General features: G+C 36.9%; 1 protein-coding gene across 1 annotated transcript in view; it reads right to left on the bottom strand.

Annotated features, from left to right (window-relative positions):
* Positions 1-23,442, bottom strand: part of KHDRBS2 (KH RNA binding domain containing, signal transduction associated 2) — a gene marked incomplete at its 5' end in the record, with an annotated part of 306,097 nt that overhangs the window by 223,947 nt on the left and 58,708 nt on the right. The window contains one exon of the mRNA XM_039320274.1: positions 7,439-7,555. Coding sequence (XP_039176208.1) covers positions 7,439-7,555 — 117 coding nt within the window. The remainder of the gene's footprint in view (positions 1-7,438; positions 7,556-23,442) is intronic.

The following is a 23,442-nucleotide window of genomic DNA, read 5'->3' as shown; positions in this document are numbered from 1 at the left end:
AACCAGGACCATAAAATGTCAACTGTTTATTCATATTTCTCTTTCTATATTTCAGACTCCCTCCACCTGCATTACTTTATTTTAGTTTATTTAAATTTCTGGTGTAGCTTTAATTAAGCCATTCTTCAGACACATTCAGAATTTAGTGAGAATAGAGGGCAAATGTAAGAGAAGACAAGAATTTGGACTTCCTATGTAAAATGATTTTGGTTTTGCAACTATTAAAGGAACTGGAGTCTTCCAACTTCAAGTGAAATTGAAGGAATCTTAGTTATTAACAAGTTCCTTTGAAGTTTCATTTACTTTATACCTTTAAATCAATTAGCTGTAATAAAAACTGTGTCCACAATGTAACTGGGCACAATATTTTTTTTCATATTGCCTTTCTATAATATTGTCTTTGCTGCAGATGTGCTTTGGGTGAAACAATTTACATTTGTTAAAAAGGAAAAGGGCTAGACTGTAAAGTAAACTAACTCATACATAAATGCCAATATTTTATAACAAATGTTGAACATGATAATAGGTGGGCTTGAAGTTGACTTCAAATTTTGGATTTTAGTATCATGGAAGTTACTTGGCATGCTTGCCAAAGATGTTGTGGTACACTAATTAGTAATCCTTGTGATCAATTCATATGAAATCTGGGTGCTATTTAAGAGCATTGTTTTATGTGACCATGAGATTTACACACTGATACAGTTTAAGACTGCACTAATTAGATGGTTCTCAGGTATGTACATTAGCATCAAAATGAATATTATTCCAAAATTGATATATAGTTGTGGAGATTCTCCTATTATTAATGAGCCGAGGTGGCGCAGCAGTTAGAGTGCAGTACTGCAGGCCACTTTAGCTGACTGTGTTCAGCAGGTCAGCGGTTCAAATCTCACCGGCTCAAGGTTGACTCAGCCTTCCATCCTTCTGGGGTAGGTAAAATGAGGACCCAGATTGTTGGGGGCAATGTAAATATATATATACATTGCTTACTGGTGTACACCACTTAGAGAGTGCTCGCACTTAAAGCGGTATATAAGTCTCATAAATAAATAAATTGGTTGATAACACATTAATGTTTTTATGCGATGGTCAAATTGCTAGATTTCCACTATAAAAATTATGATATTAATATGAATCTTAGGGTTTTAACCTATATATTTGCTTTATCTTTTGAACTGAAATTCTAAATATCTTGTTCCCTTAGTATCTTCAGAGAGACCTGCTTCCTATTTTACTTGTCAGGTTTTTCCCTCCCATTAAAGCTGGAAGATTCATTTGGAACATATTCAGGAGGAAACTCAAGTTTGATCTGAACTTTCATGAGAAATTGACATTATTTATTTATCTGTATGCTGCCTGTATTATTTTTACAAATTACTTAAGGTGACGAGCATATCCAACATATCTTGTTCCCTCCTATTTTTCTGAAAATAGAAGGGAACAGCCCTTTAGATGAGTTGGGCTATGAGAGAGTGACTGGCCCAAAGTCACCCAGCCAGCTTTCATGCTAAAGCAGGACTTGAACTCACCATCTTCTGCTTTCTAGCCCAGTGCTTTAACCACTAGACAAACTGGTTATGAAAACCATCAAATTCTACCGCCTTACCACTATTTAAAATCATCTATTTTTTTACATCGGCATTTGTAGCATTCATTTTAATTCCACTGATCAATAATTTTGTGGTGTCTATCTCCTAATACTTTTTATTGTACAACCTGTGCTTTTTCTTCCTATACTTTTCCTTTTATTCTAATTATTTTCAGTTCTTTTCAGATCTCTTCTTGATACCACCAAATATGGCCAGTCTCACACTGAAAATCTTTCTTCAACCTTTGGTAATAATTTCTGTCTTTCATCAAAAACAATCATACTCTGGGATTTATAGTCAAACTTTGTCACATGTATGCATGAATAGACTTATGTTTCAACCACTATTCCAGGGGTGGCAACGTCACGTGACGTGTCGTGACGTATTGTGACATTTTTGCCATTGCCGGCAATGGGGTGGGCCGGGTTTCGCTATGATGCATCCGGCCTGTGGGCTGGCAGATGGACACCCCTGACCCATTCAAAACAAATAAATCTTTTGCTACCCAGTTTAAGCGCAACTATGTAACAAAATATAGAGAAGTATAACTGTCAGTCACAGCTAGTATTTGATGGGCAAGAATAATATCATTTATTTGAGTTGATTAAAACAATTATTTATTTGCATATACATGTGCATATTGAATGCCACATAATTACTAACCTAAGGTGTTACCTTGCAAAACACAGTTGCAAATATTATTGCGAGTGATTGCAACCTTGGAAAACACTATTCACTATTCACAAGTGTTTCCTAAGCAACGATGGCTATATATAATTCCAACTGTAATCAAATTTCACTTGTGTTTATGGTTTCAATTGCTTCCTTTCATCAGGTTCTTCCAGACTGCTTGAAATCCTTTTGTAAGGAGATAAGGAAGCAAGATGCAGGTAGAGAAGAAAGAAGAGTGGGAAGAAGAGTTATTTAGTCACAGGACATTTAACTACCAAAGAAGAAGTTTGGGAGAGTTTTGTAAGGCTATTCTGGTCAAGAAATGACAAGTGTCATACAGCACAAGAGACAAGATGGAAGTGCCTATTATTTCAGTCTGTCCAAGGACTCGTGTTGATACTGGCTGCTGTTTTACAAAGGGTACAATTCTCTCCTGCTCCACTGGGCATGGTTCCATCATGTTAAACAAACTGCAGTGAATTCATGAACAAACTCTGCAATTTAGTCCTTAAAATGTTTGAATTACATTATTTAGAAAGGCATCAACATTTATACATTGATTGCCATGTTGCTAGTTTAGGCTAAGGGAAAGAGACGTTTTGCATTTCCCTCCAAATGTCCATCCTTTTTATGTTTTTTCTAAAGGCAATCCCTTTCTGTTCCATGTTGAACTCTCTGGATACCCTTTGCAGTAACAGACAACAGGGTCAGTTCAAGGCTTCCCATTGCTTGTGACAGAATAGCAAATGGGACACTCTTATCATTCAAGTCAAGCAGTCTAGCATCCAAGGTCACCCATGTTACTGTGCTGCATGGAGAGAAAACCCAAGCATCATCCTCTTTGTTCATCGTTTTAGTAAAACTGTAAGAACAGAATACCTAATAATTTGCTGCCCAAATGTGGGACAGAAAATATGCTGACTTCTCTTTATCTAATGGGAAGGCTGGCCCTTAATATGAATCTTGAGTTGAATTATATGATATGCTTCTCGTGAATAAATCAGATGGTGAACGCAGGTGGATGGATCTCTTCTTTTTGGTAAGGCTTCTCTGCAGCTTCACTTATTTCAAAAGTCTCTAGAGTAACAAATGCTAAGTTTGGAACTGCCATTTTATTTTCTTGTAAAGAACCAATGTGTGATTTTCACGAGTCAGCTGGAGATGGATCCTGAACTTTGTATAACACTGTAGCTCAGATTTTACACATAACCTGCTGTTAGCAAGAGAGAACGGCACATCCATGCTTACAATGTAGTTTTTGCTTTAAAAGTCAAAGAGTTTTCCAATGGATTGTACTCAAACATCATCTACCCAGATAAAGATAGTCCTTGAGTTTCAACCGTTTGCTTAGTGACTGCTTGAAGTTACAATGGCACTGAAAAAAGTGACTTATGACCATTTTTTACACTTACGACTGTTGCATTACCAAAATCTGGATGCATGGTAACTGGTTCATATTTATGATAGTTTCCGGGGATCTTGTAATCACTTTTTACAACCTTCTGACAAGCAAAGTCAATAAGGAAGCCAGATACATTTAACAACTGTGTTACTAATTTAACAACTGATGTGATTCACTTATCAACTGTGGAAAGAAAAGTGGTAAAATGGGGTAAAACTCACTGGGAATAGAAATTTTGGGGTCAATTGTGGTCATAAATTGAGGATTAACTGTACTTCATCTATCAATTAGTCTTTACAGTTGTATTTCCCATTTTATCAGGAACTCAGGGAAGTGTTTATGTCTCTTCCCTCTTCCAATTATATCCCTGGTAATTTGGAGAAAAACAGTTGGGCCAAATTTACTGTTGAATGGAAGTTGAATTTAGATCTCCCCAGTTCTAATTCCATGCCCTAACTTCTACATCACACTCCCCATTTTTATTTTATTTGAAGTTGGTTCTTTTTACTATGAATTGTTAAACAATCATTATCAGTCCTCCAGAATTTCAGTATTTCTCAACCTTGGCAACTTTACGATGTGTGGACTTCAACTCCCAAAATTCTGGGAGTTGAAGTCCACACATAGTAAAGTTGCCAAGGTTGAGAAACACTGCGTCCAGATAATTAACAAAATCATTACTTGCTTGGACAATGTTTCTTCCCTTCCTTTTTAGCTCTGCTTTTGTACCTAGCACCTTGTGCTTTGTATATGTCCATGAACTCGAGGACACAAAATCAAGCCAGAATAAGAAAAGAAATTACCAACAAATCATATATTTTTATAGTACTTTACAGGACATAGTACATTTGACTTGAAAAGAAACCAGGGTATTGTAGCAAATTACAGTAAGCCACAATTGGGTTTAGTAAACTTGCACTTACTAAAATAAACCGTGTTTTATTCACTGCTTCTATGAAAATATCACGCTAAACCAAAAAACACACACATCCCATTATGGCTTAATGTGATATGTGAACCAATCATCATGGCTAGATGCTATGTATATATCTACTCATTATGACATATTCAACAACAATAGTTCAAAAAGTCATCATTTAGCTTTGGATATATATGCTAGGACCAATATTAACTTCACATTTTGGGGTCTGGCCCAAGATGTTTTCTTGCCTGTGCAGACAATAGGACAGTATTTTTACTATCCTAAATAGCTATGTTTCAGTCAAAGAACAGGGAAGCAAATGACACAAACTTATTTCTCATATAATTGGCCAGTATTTACTCACTACACCACCAAATTGCTAGCTATTCCATAGCAGCTGTAACTGCAGGTGACTAGTTTACTTTATTTGCCTTTTTACAAAGCAGTCCTTACTTTGTAAATGTTGGCTGGGTGAATTTGCAAATATCTATCCACTTTCAGTAACAATACTACACAGGATGTCTCATTATGTTAATACATGCCTCAATGTGTACAAACACACACATAAACACACATATACTATATATCCACATAGGCTCAGACACACAGAGACCTTCGTTTTGAATAAAATGGCAATTCTGGATCATGCTGCAGCAGGAAGAAGTTAATGATTCACTTTTCTCCCTGTCTCTTAAGGCAATTGTTATATCTCTTATGATGATGTTTTAACTGCTGAGATAAATGACAAGGTTGACAGAAAGATAGAAAGGAACCACTACAATGTCAGTAATAATTGAGTGAAAGAGATAAACATGCTGGGCCTGGTATGTAACAATCCAAATGAGTGAGTAAAATTAATAAATAAATATCAATGGTTCTGCATTAAGATATGTTGCCATCACCTTGAACAAAATCCACAATTGAGTAGCAATATAATGGAAGGAATAGGTGGGAAAGCCCAGGGGTAAGTAACCAGGCTGGGGCAGAAAGACTGGCGTAAAGGAAGGACAACATTATTCTTCTTGAGAAGCTACTTCTATCACCTTTTCTCCTTCCATAAAGGGGAAAACCAAGATATTTATATGAACTAAGAACCCTATAATGAATTTGTTTACTTCTCTTTCCTCCACATCATCATTTTTCCTTTTGTGTTATTGTAATTGTAATCTTGAGGGCAGGATTAAGTAACTAATTTATTGATTTGGAAACTACATTGAGTAATTTAGAGAGAGGGAGATAGATAGATAGATAGATAGATAGATAGATAGATAGATAGATAGATAGACAGACAGACAGACAGACAGACAGACAGACAGACAGACAGACAGACAGACTGCATTGCTTTAAACTTAATTGAGACGAGATGCTGTACAGATAGTCCTCAACTTAAAACCACAATTGGGGCCAGAGCCTCTGTCACTAAGCAATGTGGTTGTTAAGTGAGTTGTGCCCAATGTTACGACCTTTTTTTGTTCTATTGTTAAGGAAATCATCTGGTTGTTAAGCAAATCCATTGACTTTGTGTGTAGGAAACCCCCCTGAGAATGTTCTATATGGCACTCACATAACCCTGGGACAACCCTGCAGTTGTCGTAAACACATTCCAGTTGCCAAGCTTTTTGATCATGTGATTATGGGAACACCATTGTTAAAACAAAAATCTTGTTAAATAAGTCAACGATTACCTGTAATTCATGCTTCTGAGTATTTTGAAGTACCTTGATGCAACCGAACCCAAAGAAAATCTTCAGGCTGATATTATCTGCTACAAATTTCAAGAAATTTTAATACAGTTCCAGTTTGAAAGCATGCAACTGCAAGTAGATAAATAGTGGGAAGGTAACAGCATTCTGTGTGCCTTGGTGTATAGTCATTCTAGGCACATGACCACACAAGTGCTTTCGCACAACGCTGGCTTCCTCAGCTGGAAATGGAGATGAGCACTGCCCCTAGAGTTGGACGTGACTGGACAGTGGAAAGCTTTACCTTTTACCTATAATTTATTTCAACTAATAGGAATTCTAAAAGCATACCTGCAAACCCAGTAAGATCTTATATACCTTGCTGTTGTGCACTAATAATAATAGTACAAGTATGCAGCATAAAGGCATCGTTTAATTGCAATGGTGCATATTTTGGGGTCCCTTCCATTTTATCTTCACTGCAATCCATCCTGTAAGTTGGATTAAAGTGAGGCATAATGAAGGCACTACAGCACCTAATGAGCGTCAACGGCAGATGAATGCACAAACCCTTCTCGCAAAGGTCCTTTTTCACGAGGCAACTGGACTTTCTTGTTTTGCTTTGAAGAGGTTTCCCTTCTCATACAAGAAGCTTCCTCAGCTCTGACTGGATGATGGGGAATGGTCCAGTCAGAACTGAAGAAGCTTCTTGGATGAGAAGCAAAACGTCTTCAAAGGAAAACAAGAAAGTCCAGTTGCCTCATGAAAAAGGACCTTTGGGAGAACTATTGCCTGGATGACTGAGAATCTCCATAGACACACAAACCCTTCATTTATCTGGTCTCAGTGTAGCCCAGGGGTAGTCAACCTTGGCTCTTTTATGACTCGTGGACTTCAACTCCCAGAATTCCTGAGTCAGCCATGCTGAGGGGAAAGGGAGAGGTTTCCAAGCTGAGCCATGCTGGCTCAGGAATTATGGGAATTGAAGTCCATGAGTCATAAAAGAGCCAAGGTTGACTACCCCTGGAGTGTAGCCCATTAACCACAGCAGGTGGTGCTCAAAATTTCTATACTGATTTTATTTTAAAAGGTATAATGTTCCAAGAATAATATTTTGAACTGTTTTCCTCTTCGTTTGATAAGATTGGAAATTAAGACTTGGGTACAATACCTTGGCTTTGTCTCTCATCGAACCTTTACCAAGGATAGACATTTTTGCACCCGTTTCCTCTTGTAACCTTTTCAAGGAATTTCCTCTTGGACCAAGGAGTTTGCCCACAAAATTAAACTAGAAAATAAAGAGAAAAAAAAGGGATAAATATTAGAAAATATTTCCTTTTTTGAAGTGCAGAGAAATCCTGACCAAGAAAATGGGACCCAGAAATATCATTTCTCTGCAGTCCCAAATCAACTATATTTTATTTATTCATCTCATAGGTATCCTACCTCATTGTAATGACTCTTGACTGCCTAGGCCAGGGATAGGCAACCTCAACTTCAACTCCCAGAATTCCTGAGTCATAAAAGAGCCGAGGTTGCCTACCCCTGGCCTAGACAATATAAAAAAAAGCATTCACTGTAAATCTCAAAAACTGTGTACAATTTAATGATACAATAAAACAAAATAAGGAAAAAAATATAAATGAAAGATGGCACGGTCCATAAACTCAAGAGAATAATCTCTAAAATAGTTCATTTTTTTAACATTCTCCCGAATAATGTTAGGGAAGGGACTAATCTGATTTCTGTTTGGAGGCTGCTGTAAAGCAGTAGCTTCATTCCTCCTCATTTCCCAGAAGTACAGGTATTCCAAGGAATTTATCTCTAGATCATCTAGTTGGCTGATTCTATAGATAAGGAGGAGCTTAATCTTTCCTCACTAATATGTGGACCTGTTTATCACTTTCCAAATTATTTTCAAAACCATTCACAAGTAAATTAAATGCATATCATCATAAGCATACCACTTAGATTTATATTACCAATCAATAGATATATGTACAAATTGCTTAAATATATAAAAACACCTTTCTCTTATAAATGTTTGTTACCCCCAACATATTTATAGTTAAAGAAACATGAATGCAGTGACATATCCAACAAAATATCAGTAGCACATGCCTGTCTATGTCTGTCTGTCTGCTGTCTACCTATCTACCTATCTACTACACATGGGGAGCTCAATGTTGCGCACATCAGCTTTGGCCTTGAGTGTCTCTGAAACAGAGTACAGGTAGTCCTCCACTTACAACAATTCATTTAGTGACTGTTCAAATTTACAGCAGCACAGCATAAGTGACTTATGACCCTGTTTCACAGTTACAACCTTTGCAGTATCCCTATGGTCATGTGATCAAAATTCTAATGTTTCGCAACTGGTTCATATTTATGACGGTTGCAGTGTCCCAAGGCCCTATGATCACCTTTTGCGATCTTCTGACAAGCAAAGTCAATGGGGAAGCCAGAGTCACTTAACAACTCGATTACTAATTTATCAGCTACATTGATCCACTTAACAACTGAGGCAAGAAAGGGGCAAAATTCATTTAACAAAGGTCTTACTTAACAACAGAAATTTTGGGCTCAATTGTGGTCATAAACTGAGGACTACCAGTACGCTGCTCCAATGTAGTGTGCATCTGCACATGTGAAACAAGTTGATATTGCCGTCAATGAAGCAGTATGCTTAGTGAAAGGTTGTCTTAAATCTACACCAATTGAGAAAATATATCCTCTCACTGGGCATTGCCCCACCTAAGATCAGGAGAGAAGTAGCAGCGATGCTGAGAGAACTAAGCAAGAGAATGATCCTTGATATCCTCTGAAAGGAGAGACGCCCCATGCCCACCGAATCAGATCTAGGAACAGATGGCAGGAACAAACATTCTTGAGGTTACACAAGAACAAAATAGAATTTAAAAATGGAGGAATGAGACCATCGAGCAAGGTAGTGCTTTTTTTGTAAGAAAAAAGGTGCCATAACTCATATCTTGTTAATCTTTTATTTAAAAAAATTATGTATTCAGTTCTTAACATACATTTAATTTATTGTATTTAAGGCAAATGTTCAAAGTAAATTTTAAACTAAAAATTAAAACAAGATTTTCAATATATAAAATTAAAACAAGATTTTCAAAATAAAGAAATTATGTCTCTTTTGCACAGAGTCAATCACTGTACACACACCCACATGTCAGTTGTGTAACGAAACATAACGGCCACTGCCCGCAGTAAGCACTCAGTGCACAACCACACAACCAATCACAAGCTGAGCAGTGACACAAGCCAAGCAGCACCCTCACAACCAGTGCAGACGAAGTATGCATGCATTGGCCTTGACACACAAGCAACCCGCATGCACTATTTTAACGATTTTGCCAATGACTTATTACTCTTGACAAGGCGATTCAAGTCCACGTGGACGAAACATCAAATTTTCAAAAGTTACTTTTAAAACTTGGAAAAATCTGTCAAAAAAGGGTGCTGAAACTCCATTCCAGTGCGTTCTATGACAAAAAAAGCACTGGAGCAAGGAATAACTTTAAAGGAGGATATGGCTGAAGGATCCAACTTCCCTTATATTACTTGGAGGTCCCTAAATAGGTTGAGAGTTGGAGTGCCTAAGGCTATAACTAATATGCTCAAATGGAGGCTCTTAGCGGATAACAATACACTATGTGAATGTGGGGGAAACACAGAGTCTGGCCCATCTGCTAGTATGTTGGCTACTACTAGAAATAGGTACCAATAATCACTTATTTTTGACCAACGACAAAGCCAAGAAGGTGGCTTTATTCTGGCAGTTTAAAATTTGATCTAGGCATGGAAGAAGAATCTATTATCAATCTATGAAATCAATTTATATTCAAAAAAATTAACACTGCATTGCAGTAATTATACCAATGTTTCATGAGTAACCCACTGGAAATAATCTATTTTAATCAAAATCCAGATGTCTTTTAAACTGCCGTTTTAAAGCAGCCAAAGAATGGGGAAACATCAAATGTCATTTCTGTAAACTGATTTGCCATTTTGTATTTACTGAGACAGCTTGAGCCGAAACTATGTTCATTTCTGTGCTGAAATCACAATCCCCAGCATTCCCAGCCAGCAGGGGCCAATCAGAGAGTGAACAGAACATCAAGATTAGCCAATCACCAAGTCCCACTACCATCCACTGCAGGAAACTCCTACTGTGCCTTCCCTTCAAAAGAGATGGCCGTCCGGCCCACAGAAATCCAGCATTTCCTGAAACAATCTGTAGCGCAGTTGAACCATTATTATCATTAGTTAGTTTTTCTTGATATTCAACCAAAACCCACTTTTCTTTCATTTAAGCCCATTCTTTTGGTTTTGATTTATAGCAACTTCAGGAGGGCCATCAATTCCCCTGCTCCTAGCATAAATAAAACTGGAAATATCTCTGTGACAGATCATGAATTACAGCTCCACAACAAACGGTTCTTTCTCTTCTGCTCACCTGCCAAAAAAGCTGGCAGGAAATTTTTATTGACTGACTTTTTGACATCCAGTGCTAAACTCCCATACTGTGCTAGAGGAAATTCAAACTCTCCGTAAGATCTTCGGGCTACAGAAGAAATCAGTATGCCCCCTCTTGTCTTTTCTTAGATAGCTGAGAATTTCAGTCTGTCTGTTTTTGGTCACCTAAATTCAAATATTTCCTCATAAACTACAGGCAGTCCTTGACTTACATCAGTTCAATTAGTGACCAGTTGAAGTTACAACAGCATTGAAAAAAAGTGATTTATGACCATTTTTTAGCCTTATGACCATTGCAGCATCCCCATAGTCACGTGATCAAAATTCGACTGCTTGGCAACTGACATGTATTTATGACGGTTGCAGTTTACCAGGGTCATGTGATTCCTTTTGCGGCCTTCTGACAAGCAAAGTCGATGGGGAAGCCAGATTCACTTAACAATTGTGTTACTAACTTAACAACTGCAGTGATTCACTTAACAGGTTTGGCAAGAAAGGTTGTAAGATGGGGCAAAAATCATTTAACAACTGTCTCGCTTAGTAACAGGGCTCAATTGTGGTTGTAATTCGAGGACTACTTATAGTTTGAAATAATATGTATTTTTTTAAAAAGAATCAGTTGTAGGAGAAAGTAAAAAAAGTTCATTCTCATTTCAATGCTGTACAGTGATGGTAATTTTTAAAAAATCATTGAAAAAAAATTCAGCAAAGTTCCATGAGCAGTTTCAGTTCATTCTCGGAGATCTTTCTCTGAAGTAAATTGCTAATTACTTTCATAGAAGCTTTCTTCAAAAGAATTGTTCTACCAAAATTTGTGAGATGTTTATGATTTTTATAACGCAGGCATAATCACAGTGTAGTGATGTAGAATTAAGAACAAAAGAAACCAGCACAATTTAATTTTAAGCTAATCTGGAGATTGTTATAATGCAAAGTCTATCAATGGTTTTATAAAACATTTTTAATTACCTGATCAGCCTCTTTTATGTATTATATATAACCTGGATGACACTCAAATTGGAAGAAACTTAATTATTTCAAAAATCTAATTATAGGGTGCACTATAACTCATTGGAATTTTGTTATCATTAATAGCAATTATAATTAAAACAGTACTTACATAGTGATTTGCATGTTCATAACGCAATGCAAACATTAATTTTCTTATTCAAGTCAGACCTATATTCAAAAGAAACTACTTATTTTAATTTTACTGACGTTCTCTTGCTCATTAGCATATCTTTAAAGAGGCCATATTCATTTGCAAGCAGCTCTGTTTCAACAGAGACAGCTTAAAAACTTACATTTTCACAAAAACTGAAGTATCAGAAAGAGGAAATGGGTTGAAAGTGCCGATGTTTCTTTGCAACATTACAATTACAAGTGGGAATAAGTCTTGTGTGTCAGAAGACTTTCAGTCTTACTACGCATCAGCTATCTCAATTAATCAGCATTCCTCAAAGAAGCATGTTCCTCTTTGATATTCAGGAGTCACATGATCCACAATAATTACTTTCTTCCAGGGCCATTGCCTGATCTGCAACTATAGATCCTGTAGAATACAATATTAAGGATAATAGAAGGAGGAGGAGGAGGAGGAGGAGGAGGAGGAGGAGGAGGAGGAGGAGGAGGAGGAGGAGAAGAAGAAGAAGAAGAAGAAGAAGAAGAAAGCAAAGATAGTGCTAGGCATCTTGGGTGCAATCCCAAAGCAACTGGAGCACCAATCGCAAAAGGCAGCTTTACTTTAAATCTTTCCTTAACCATCAAACAACATCTATCCATCCCACCTTCTTGGGAAGGATTTGATAGGTGGGTAAAAATGCCAACTCCAGTCTAATCATCTGGCTGACTGTGACCAACCCTAATAATAATAATAATACAGAAAATGATAAGGATTGTGTTGACGGATTATATTTAGCTTTAAATTCAGTATGGATATTTGAGTTTTGCTCCACAGTATTATCAATTCCTGATGATACACTGGAATATATTACTTTTATGATATGATATGATATGATATGATATGATATGATATATCTTCAAACCTGCTGCTCAAAAGAATAATTTAACAAATGAGGTTTTTCTGCTGTGTGGAAGAGAGAGAGATGGAGACCATGACACCACAGAAATGATTTATGATAGGATCAAAGCCATAAACACAACTTCCACATTAACTCATATTGTGGTAAATTCACATAATGTGCTGGTTCATGTAATTTCTTCTTTCTTGATAGTTGTCAGTTGAATATATTTGATGATTCCATAAAAGTTGTAGTATATGACTTATCCTTATATCTGCAGAGTTATAAAAGACCCAGTCTAATTTGTGCCAGTCAGGATTATTGTGGTATGTACCATGTTGAGCTTTCTTGATCATAGATGGAAATTAAATATAATACAGGTTTGTGTTTGTGTGTGATGATGTGTATGATGAATTCCTGGTGACTTTTTGGCAACGATTCAGAAATGGTTTATCATTGTCTTCTTCCAAAACAAGGGATTTTTTTTAACTTTCTGCTCCAATTTGGACCTTTGGTATTTCCTAAATAATATTGTCCTATTTGAACATTAGCTAGGTCCTATTTGATTTTTTAAAGATTTGCCAAAGTAGCTAAGTATACTATCACCTAGCTGTGTGTGTATATTCACACATACATATGCATGTACTAGACCAAAATTGTGTTCCTATGTCTCTCTCTATTTACATTTTTGCAATTACAAGTGGAAAAATGTAGAGTGGTTTGTTCCTTTTTGAGTAGTAGTGTTGTGGTGTTGGGGATAATGCATATTTTATACCACAAAAGATTTCTCTAGTGAAAAGGTTCTAGAACATGTCTTCTTGCAATAAAGAGAAGCAAATTGTTTTTTGTATTTTATATAGTGTAGATTCACTGCAGTGAACACAACAAAACTTTATCTAAAAAATATGTATTCACACCATTTTAAACAAAGCTTATACCAAAGCGTACATCAAAATAAGCATGCTTAGAATTGCTTCTTAGTGAAATATTTGTATTTTAGTGGGCCTATCTGAAAGGTGAGACAAATACATTTGAATTTATAAGAGTAAGATTAGACTCTTTGGTAGGGTCTACTCTAGAAGCAATTATTTCTTTAATTGCCTGCTTTATCATTTCCAAGTTACCTTCTGTAGTGAAACAAATACATATGGGCATTTTAAAGGCTTTACTTTCAAACAACAGCTGCAAACTTTCAGACTAAGTTCCTCATAATCTGTAGAAATAATGACACTTGATCTTAGGTACTTTTGTCTTTCTCAGCAAACTTTGCTTTGGGTTTTTTTTTTTTTTTCCTTGTAATCATCAGCCCTTTAATCTACCATCTGGTTCAATATTTCTTTTCTTTTCTTTTTTCAAAAATGGACTGTCTTTAGAGTTCCATATGGAGCCTTTCAAAAATGAAACTTGTGATTCTCTATTGTCTGCAAAGGCAAGCCAGGCTTTGAAACAATATGTTACATTGGTCTTTCTTCTGGGACACATTATTTGCAACGATCATCAGACAAGGATTGCCTTCGTCAAAAACTTTGATGGACTTCCTTTTTTGAAACAAATTGGAATTCAAAAGAGAAATTACCCTTAAAGAATCATTATTTTTTTACTTCATTGCTCTAATTTCAAAAGCCTAAAGTTAGCACGTTTTTTTTTTTCCAATTTACCTTTAAGTCCCCCTTAGTGTACTTCTCGAATGTGGAAGCTCCGTAGGTGAGCTGGATGTTTATTCCCAGAATCTCAAGGCAGCATATCCAAAAAAGTGTATTGACTGGCAACTCTGAGAATTATAGTCCAACACATCTCAAGGGCAACAGGTTGGAGAAAGCTGCTGCATGGCAAAACTTTATTTATAAGGTGTTTCTTTGAGATGCAATCCCATAACAGCATGGGAATGGTGAATTATGCAAAGGTATGAATGGTGCCAAGGAGATCAAGTAAGAAGACATTCACATTCTGCCAGCCACTTCTTCCACCTCCTTCTCCTTTTTAAAGTGGGAATGGCTCATGCAACTGGCACTATTTGCTTCACTGTAATAACATCAGAGTTCCTGACTGCTTGGGAATGCAACATGCACACAGCACCCAGGCAACTGAGTCTCTGTGAAGAGACTCAGAAAAAATTATTAGCACTTGACCACTTTGGATGAGATCAATGTTTCTAGCTTAGGAACCAGGAAATTGAGACTTCTAGGCCTCCCTTAGGCATAAAAGGTGGCTGTGTGGCTTTACTCCAACCCATCTCACAGGGTTATTCTTGTAAAGAATAATAGCAGGCAGGAGCATTACATATGTTGCTGCTTTGAACTGATGATAGATAGATAGATAGATAGATAGATAGATAGATAGATAGATAGATAGATAGATAGACAGACAGACAGACAGACAGACAGACAGACAGACATATACTGTAGATGGATACCATAGATGGATACTGTAAATAGATACCATAGACAGATACTATAGACAGATACGATAGATAGATAGAGAGATAGATAGATAGATAGATAGATAGATAGATAGATAGATAGATAGATAGATAGATAGACAGACAGACAGACAGACAGACAGATACTGTAGATGGTTACTATAGATGGATACTGTAAATAGATACCATAGACAGATCTATAGACAGATACCATAGATAGATAGATAGATAGATAGATAGATAGATAGATAGATAGATAGATAGATAGACAGACAGATAGATAGACAGACAGATGATAGATAGAAGCTTTAATGCATTGAGTAATGCCCCATATTGACACTGTTATAACAGTGTTATAATTTTTAAAAATCTCCATAAATATATCATTCCACTTGCAAATTATAGCTCTTCACATGGTGGAATAGGGTTATCCCATTATCTCCATGGGATCAGAAGACTTTAGAAATGCAGACCTTAGAAAACAGGTTGTTTTATTTAAATGTTATACAACATGCATGTCTTTCAAACTTCATTTGAAGTGTTTAAACAAATAGATATTTATCTCAGGTAAAAAAGACAAGAGAATAAAGATTATGAAAATTATTCTAAAGCATAATTACATCCTTTATTTTGTGTGACATATGAAAGAAGAAGCTTCCAATAAATTTTTGCTGCCCAGCCGTAGAATTAAAAATCTAATGGTTTCCTGTTGGTTTACTCAACTTTATTTCTGATTCAAGTTCTTGCATGTTTCTGCTTGTGTAGTTGAAATGACCTTACCCACTTACAATTCTGAGTACTAGAGAAATACATGAAGAATATAAAGGAGTATATGTAGAAGGGATGTAAGAAACATTAGTGAAACAGAGGGGGAGGAGGTGAGAAAGAAACTCAAGATCATAATTTCTTGATTATTTTTAGTATAACAGGGGACAGAGGGAAATTTGGCCATCAGTACCGGTGTCTACTGTTGTAAAAGACAGACCTTGTCTGATATGAGGGAAGGAAAAGGGGGTAATGGATTTTCTCATAAGTTGAAGAGGAAAATCCAAAGGCTTGTGACACACAATTCCAGGGTAACAGGATTATATTTTAATAAATAAGCAATGCACTATGGATATTTTCCCAAAGCTGGAAATACTGTATCTGGACAGAGAGGATTGTTCACACATAATATTTGAGAAACGTAAGACAAAAAACAGTGTAGCTAAAGATGTTGGGCTTACCTCCCATGCTTATGAAAATGAATTTCATGCTGTCCATAGTCACCTTGCAGGGGAGATGGGTGGCACAGAAATTTAATAAATAAATAATAAGTGAAATAAATGAAACATCTCTGAGTCGGAAGATAGTTTTGCAAGACACCGTATGATGAAATATAACTATGATGACAGGCAAATATACGGGACTTTCAAATTGTATTTCTTACATAAATCCATAGGACACACACATACACCCAACACAAACACATTAAACCAGTACTGGACAGAAACAAAGGTTGGAAAAATTCTGATTCCCCCCCCCCCAAAAAAAAATGATGCTTATTTAGCCTGTAATTGAGTTAATCTGAGTTGCCCTCTAGACTCCTTCCAACCCTCTCAACAAATCTGCATTCATTTCCATAGCTGAGCTGAAATAAATTATTCATTATGAAAATGGATTTTTCCAGCTAGAAATAATATTTATGTCATTATTACTCTGCCATTAAGGAGCAACATGCATACTTAAGACACCATTCAGCACAAGGCTAGAGTGCGGAATAATACATGCTTTCCTTTATATGCGTAGCCATTTAATAGACTTTTTAGTCATTTTTTTTTCTTCTCATTTTAAGTTTTGGACCAGCTAGTGATCAGCTTCAGGCCTGAGAAACTGGAAGAACTGCTCAGTGATCAGGGGTTCTCCCCTTTATTTTTTGGGGGGGGAGGAGAGTGGGGAGGAATCATGAATCCTACTCTGATAACCGATGATTGCAGTAAAAAGCAGTCTAATTTGCTTTTATATAATATTAGTCAGAGGGGGAAAGCACTGAGAAGCTGCCACAGAAAGATAATTGCTGGTTTGTGAGGCTGTATTGGAAGAGATTCATTATAAGTATGAAAGAAAGAAAAAAGCAAAATTTTCCTTGTCATAAACACAATGGTGCTACAGTGACAACTGTATCTGTTTCAGAGAGATGTATACTATTAAAATGAGAGGTATTCCATTTACAAATACATTCCAGATGTATGTAAGCCCTATGTGGAATGCCTATTAAATATTCAATTTTTTGAAAATGGGAGAGAAGATGAAAGAGGGCACAAACCTCCTTCCTTCTTTCATTTTTAAAAAATGATTTGAGGAAGAGGAGTCTTGCAGCCTTAATCATTTGGAGGCTACTGTTTGCTTCTTCAAAATGCTTTGAAGAAGCAGTTTAGAGGAGACTGTTACTTGCATGGAGCTGATTCCTTTTTGTGCGGATGGGTGGGGAAAGGCCAAACATCAAAGATGTGGGCAATTTGCTTTGAAAGCTGTAGTGTGTAAGGATATGTATTTGTGCTCTTTGTAATTGTAAAAGGCATTGGGAAGAAAGTATATTGCTGAATCCAGCCCATTTTTCAGGTTAAGAATTCAAATTAAAACATCCCTGAAAAACTGGCTCTGTATCTATGTCATCCCTTGCCTGGAGGGTTCCTCCACTGAAGGGGAGAAAGAAGCAGAAAATCAGGTTGTGCCTGCAGATGCATACCTTCTAATGGAACCGGCCAAGGACTGGGTAGCTTATCTTAATGGATAACACCCCCCCCCCACACACACACACATAGACACACATACATTCCAAAAATGAGAATTCTCTTGAGGGTGAACCATCTTTCATAACATCTCCCAGAATAGAATTTTGTGCTGGCAGTATATCTACATAAAAGCTGTTACATCTTTTGCTGGTGAAGAGGAATTCAACAGGGAGATGCCTCTGAGCTGTCTTTGGGTTGCTCAGCAAGGCTTTGTGTTGCAAAACAATTCAAATGTCTCCTCAAGGTGATGAGATCACACATTTGACCCTGAGAGGGTCTTTTGTGTCAGCTTGCATATAGGCCTATTGGGTATATGCCGGTCTTTGACCATAATAAAAATTTGATTAGATACACCTCTTGGGTAGACTTTTTCACTTTAGATTTGATTTCCCAACTCTAAGCATCACTGTCTTATAATGAAACAAATAAACAAACAAAAACAGAAGGAAACAAAAAACCCTGAGAATGAGTTAAAAGAAATATAAGACAATTAATATTGCCAAGAAGGTCATTTTAAACATGATCATATAACGGATGCTGATATAATATGAGCATGAAGAAAGTGTCAATCACATAATGCATGAAAGTGGAAGACACCTTAACTCAGTGGCTCCCAACCTTTTCTATATCCTGCACCCCTAGAACGCTTCTGATATATTCTCACACCCCTTACTAAAGTTCAAAATAATGGCAGCAAATTATGCATATATACTATAATTTTGAAAACCCATGTTTTCACACCCCCTGGAATATCGTCTTGCACCACGATTGGGAACCCCTGCCTTAACTGATTCTCTTTTCCATTCTGACAACTTCTAAGATTGAGGTTTTAAGTCTACTCTCAACCAAGGAATCAACCCTGACTGTTCTTTGGAAGGACAGATCCTAAAGCAGAAGCTCAAATACTTTGGCCACCCAATGAGAAGAGAGGACTCCTTGGAGAAGACCATGATGTTGGGAAAGATGGAAGGCAAAAGGAGAAGAGGACAGCAGAGGATGGAGTGGTTAGATAGTGTCATCAATGCAATGTATATGAATTTAGGCAAACTCTGGGAGATAATGGAGGACAGAGGGTACTAACGTGCTGTGGTCCATGGGGTTGCGAAGAGTCAGACATGACTAAGCAACTGAACAATAATAACAACAAAACCACAACCAAGGAAGCTGATTACTGCTTAGGCAGTTAGATCAGTCCAACCTATATCACAATGCAATAATTTAAAGATAGCAAATTCGGGGCAGTTCCACAGGCAGGACACCCATTGTGGGTCGGCCGTTCTTACAAACAACATCTTGAATCTTTGTGATATCCCATTTTTTTAAAAAAAATTCTAGGACTAGGCTCCAGAGCATGCATAAAATCTTTTTTCAGAAGACATCAAATGATATACTTCTAAGACACTCTGCATTTTCTCTTTGTTTCTGCTGCTAAAAGGAAACAAGCATGCCTGCCATTACTCAATGGTAAGTAAGCTGGGTACATTTTAAAACAATTCCTCCTTCTCTGAAAGCTTTACTGGAATTCTTTCATTCTGTATAAGCAGATCAAGGTCCCTCCTGACCTGCAAATGAAAGCTAATCAATGTTCCAATGTCTCCTAACAGAATTTAGTAGAGCATATCTGAAAACAAATACTGTAAATCAGAGACTTAAAGAGCAAAATAATAAAAAAAAGTATTAGAGCTCATAAATATCTATCTCCTGAACAGAAAGTGGGTTCTTATAATCCCCCTCCCTTCCTCCTTTTGGAAATACCCCCCCCCCCCAAAAAAAGAGATTAAGTTGTAACACCCACGAGATCCACTTGTGGCACATCCAAAATAAATCAGCAGACCACATTATCCACTTTTGATTTTGTATGACACCATTCGACAATTGCAGCATAGTAAGCTTGTGACTGAACTGGCACTCTTTGGTGAGGAGAGGGAAGTTTGGTGTCCCTGCAGTTCTTGAGTTTCTATGTGTTGCACTGCTGAGAAGCATTTCTGGAAGATGGGACTCAAAGAAATATAGCATGTAGAAACTCTAGACTCCAGCAGTTACGGCATTTCTATAGTAGTCATATAACTTGATTGATGCATTATTAAAATATGTTGCTTAGGGCTTGATATTCTTTTCTAATGTATCCTTTAGCATTATAATCAGAAACAACATACTGCGTATGAGATTCAGGGTTATCAAGATATAGTAAGAACTTAAAAATTAGCATGATCCACAAATTATTTCCTTTTAGGTTTGTCGCATATTCAGTTAGATATTCAAACTGGATTTGGCATTCTTATCCACCTATCGAGTCCTTCTCAAGGACCTGGGATAGCCAGATGTTGATGTTTGATGGTGTTAAAGGTATCCTTGCAGGATGTAAGCTGATCCGAGTAAAATTGCTTTTTGCAATTGACTGATGGCTATTTTGTCAATGCCAGTGGTCTTCATTATTATGGTTCGTCACACAGTCTGGCAGATGTTCAGACTGGATTTGGCCTTTTTAAGTCATTTTCATGGACTTGGGATAGGCAGATGTGGATGTTTGATGGTGTTACAGATATCGTCTTGAAGATGGAAGGTGTTCTGAGTAAAGCTACCTTTTGCAATCAACTGATGGTGAATTTGTCGATGCTGATGGTGCTCAAGTGGTGCTCCAGTTGTTTTGGGATTGCACCCAAGGCACCTATGACAAACTGGTATTATCTTTGTGGTTTTTTTTGTTATTGCTATTGTTGTTATTATTTTGAATTAGCTCCTTGGGAGGAAACTAAATTTGCTACATTGTAGAATTGCTTCTCAAATATTTGGCATTTGACTATTTTAAAAAAATGGGTTATATCATGCTTGGATTGCCACAAAAAAAGTTAAGTAGAAATAATCCTTGACTTATGACTACAATTGAGAGTGGATTTTTTTTGTTGCTAAGCAAGGCAGGTTGTTAAAATGTTATGGTCTTTTTTTACTATAGTTGTTAAGTGAATCATGCAGCTGTTAAGAGACTCTAGCTTGCCCCATTGACTTTGCTTGTTGGAAGCTGCCTGGGAAGATTGGAATGGCGATCAATTTTCCCTGGGATGCTGTATTGTAAATACATGCCGATTATTGAGCACCTGAATTTTTGATCATGTGACTATGGGACTGCTGCAATGATTGTAAGTGCAAGGACCAGTTGTGAGTCTCTTTTGTCACTGCTATTGTAACTTTAAAAGGTCACTAAATGAATGGTTGTTAAGTTGAGGACTATCTCAGAAAGTCACACATGTACCTAATAGAAATTTATCAAATCTTACCTTTAAACCAGCTTTTCACTGGCAGACAGGCAACTTTAGATAATATCATCTTACATATGGTCTATTTGTGATGTAAAAGTTCACTTAATGATGTTTAATTATGACATCATTTTTACTTTCATGGAAAAAATATAGTGTTATTGTGGGTTGTTCTGTTTCTCTCATTTTCATTTACTATTATTGTTGTTATTATTATTATTATCATCATCATTATCATTGTATTTTTAAATGTCTTTCTTCTTTAATTTGTAACTTGTATTATTTAATATTTTTTACATTCATAGTTTATTTTTGAATAACCTGGAATGAATAACCAATGAGTTTTGGTTTTCATTGTTATCGTTATTAGTAGTAGTAACTATAGCATTTAGTCCTGTATGTAAAATTCAGTAAAATGAGGCCATAAATAAATAAATAAAGCAACCCTTCACAAAACTTTCACACATAAATTAGCTTTGAGATGCTCCAATGTGAATAGGAATTGCATTTCTCTTGACAACCCGCCCCCAAAAAATTCTTTCTGAAATGGCGTGCATTTATTGACAAGCTGCACATGGGCTAGTCTCAGCCACTGCCTCTCTTCACACAAAAAACTCATTTGAGTGCTTCAAATTAACATAATCATTGAGAAGTAGTACAAGGCAAACCCAGAAGGGTTTCTAATAGAATTAGTGTGGTTTTTAAGGCAAGAATCTATTTTTAGTAAACAGTCAATGGAACTGTGTCTGGATTTACAAGTCGGATATTTTCAGCTTATCAAAATATTCCTTGTCTTTCTCAAGTACAACCCAGCCTATTAAACACTTCATTAAATTCTTGCCATCCATTACAGAAATAGGGTTTTCCTGACATATCAGATTATTATAAAGGTTTCAAAGGAAGATAGGAAGTTTGTGGATTTTTATCTATTTATTTAAAAAGGATTTTGCTTTGAATGTATATTCATGAAGACAAGAAAAAGCCATCTACTAGAATAATGCTGCAATTAAGACTTTATATTAATCAGGTTTTTGAAAGCAAGCACAGTCAAAGAAGGGATCATTTATTTGAATAACAGGCTTCTGGAAAGTAGAGGTTAACTAATATATCCTAAATTATTACGCCCACATTTGGAAACACTTGAAGCTTGGTGAATGATTTGATATTCTACAAGGCTGAGAATGCTGTGCTATTTCTCTACAAAAATGTATTGTTTTTGAGAGGGGACAATTGCCACCAAGGCTCCTGCTGTATCGTTCCCATGCTGCACGGTAACATCCCAATCCCAATCCAAGTTGTTTGGCTTCAATGTTGCTGAGGCATGTCAGCAGTTAACGTACAAAACCACCAATACTCATCAACATAATCGCTGCAGATGCTCTAACACAAGGATGTCAAACTCGCAATGTCACTTGATATATCACAACTTTTTTCCATTGCTAGCAATGGGGAGGGCGTGATTTTGCCATGAGGCATCTGGCTCATGGGCCGGCAGTTTGATACCCCTGCTCTAACACATATTGAGATCCCCAAGCTCAGTGACACTATCATGTCTTTAAGGCCTTACATAAAGTAAGTTGGGTCAATCTAATCTCTGGAGGGGTGATATCCCACCATGACAGAAAAAAGGTTCTCTTCCCAGGTCCTGCCAGATGTCACTCACTCAAGGACAGGATCCAGACAATGCCTTGCTTGACCTAATGAGTGGACACAATTGGGGAGGGGCAGTCTCTCAAATAACTCCGTCTCCTACCACAAAGAGATGTATGTATCACCACCAGCCTCTTAAACTGGACCTGCAAGCATATTAGTAAGCAATGCAGCTCGCAGAGCAGAGATGTAATGTGTCCTAATCAAGGAATGCATATAAGTGCCCATGTTGCTTTATTCTATATTGAAAGTAGCTTGAGAATACTCTTCAAGGGCAGCCCCATGTAAAATGCATTGCAGCCATCTGTCAAACTGCCAGCCCATGGGCCGGATGTATCACGCCAAAACCACACCTAACCCATTGCCGGCAATGGGGAAAAAGTCCCAATACATCACATGAAGTCACATGATGTTATGAGTTTGACATGTCTGGTTTAGGAGGTGACCAAGGCATGACTGATTGTGAACAGAGTCTCACAGTCCATGAAGAGGCACAACTCAAAGTGAATTTGTGCAATGGTCTTCCAAGCCGCTTACTTTTGGAATATTAATCATGA

This window comes from Crotalus tigris, unplaced genomic scaffold (assembly GCF_016545835.1).
Source record: "Crotalus tigris isolate CLP2741 ecotype Arizona unplaced genomic scaffold, ASM1654583v1 scf7180000023635.1308423, whole genome shotgun sequence".
In the NCBI taxonomy this organism is placed as follows: domain Eukaryota; kingdom Metazoa; phylum Chordata; class Lepidosauria; order Squamata; family Viperidae; genus Crotalus; species Crotalus tigris.
This window is presented reverse-complemented; position numbering and strand designations above follow the sequence as displayed.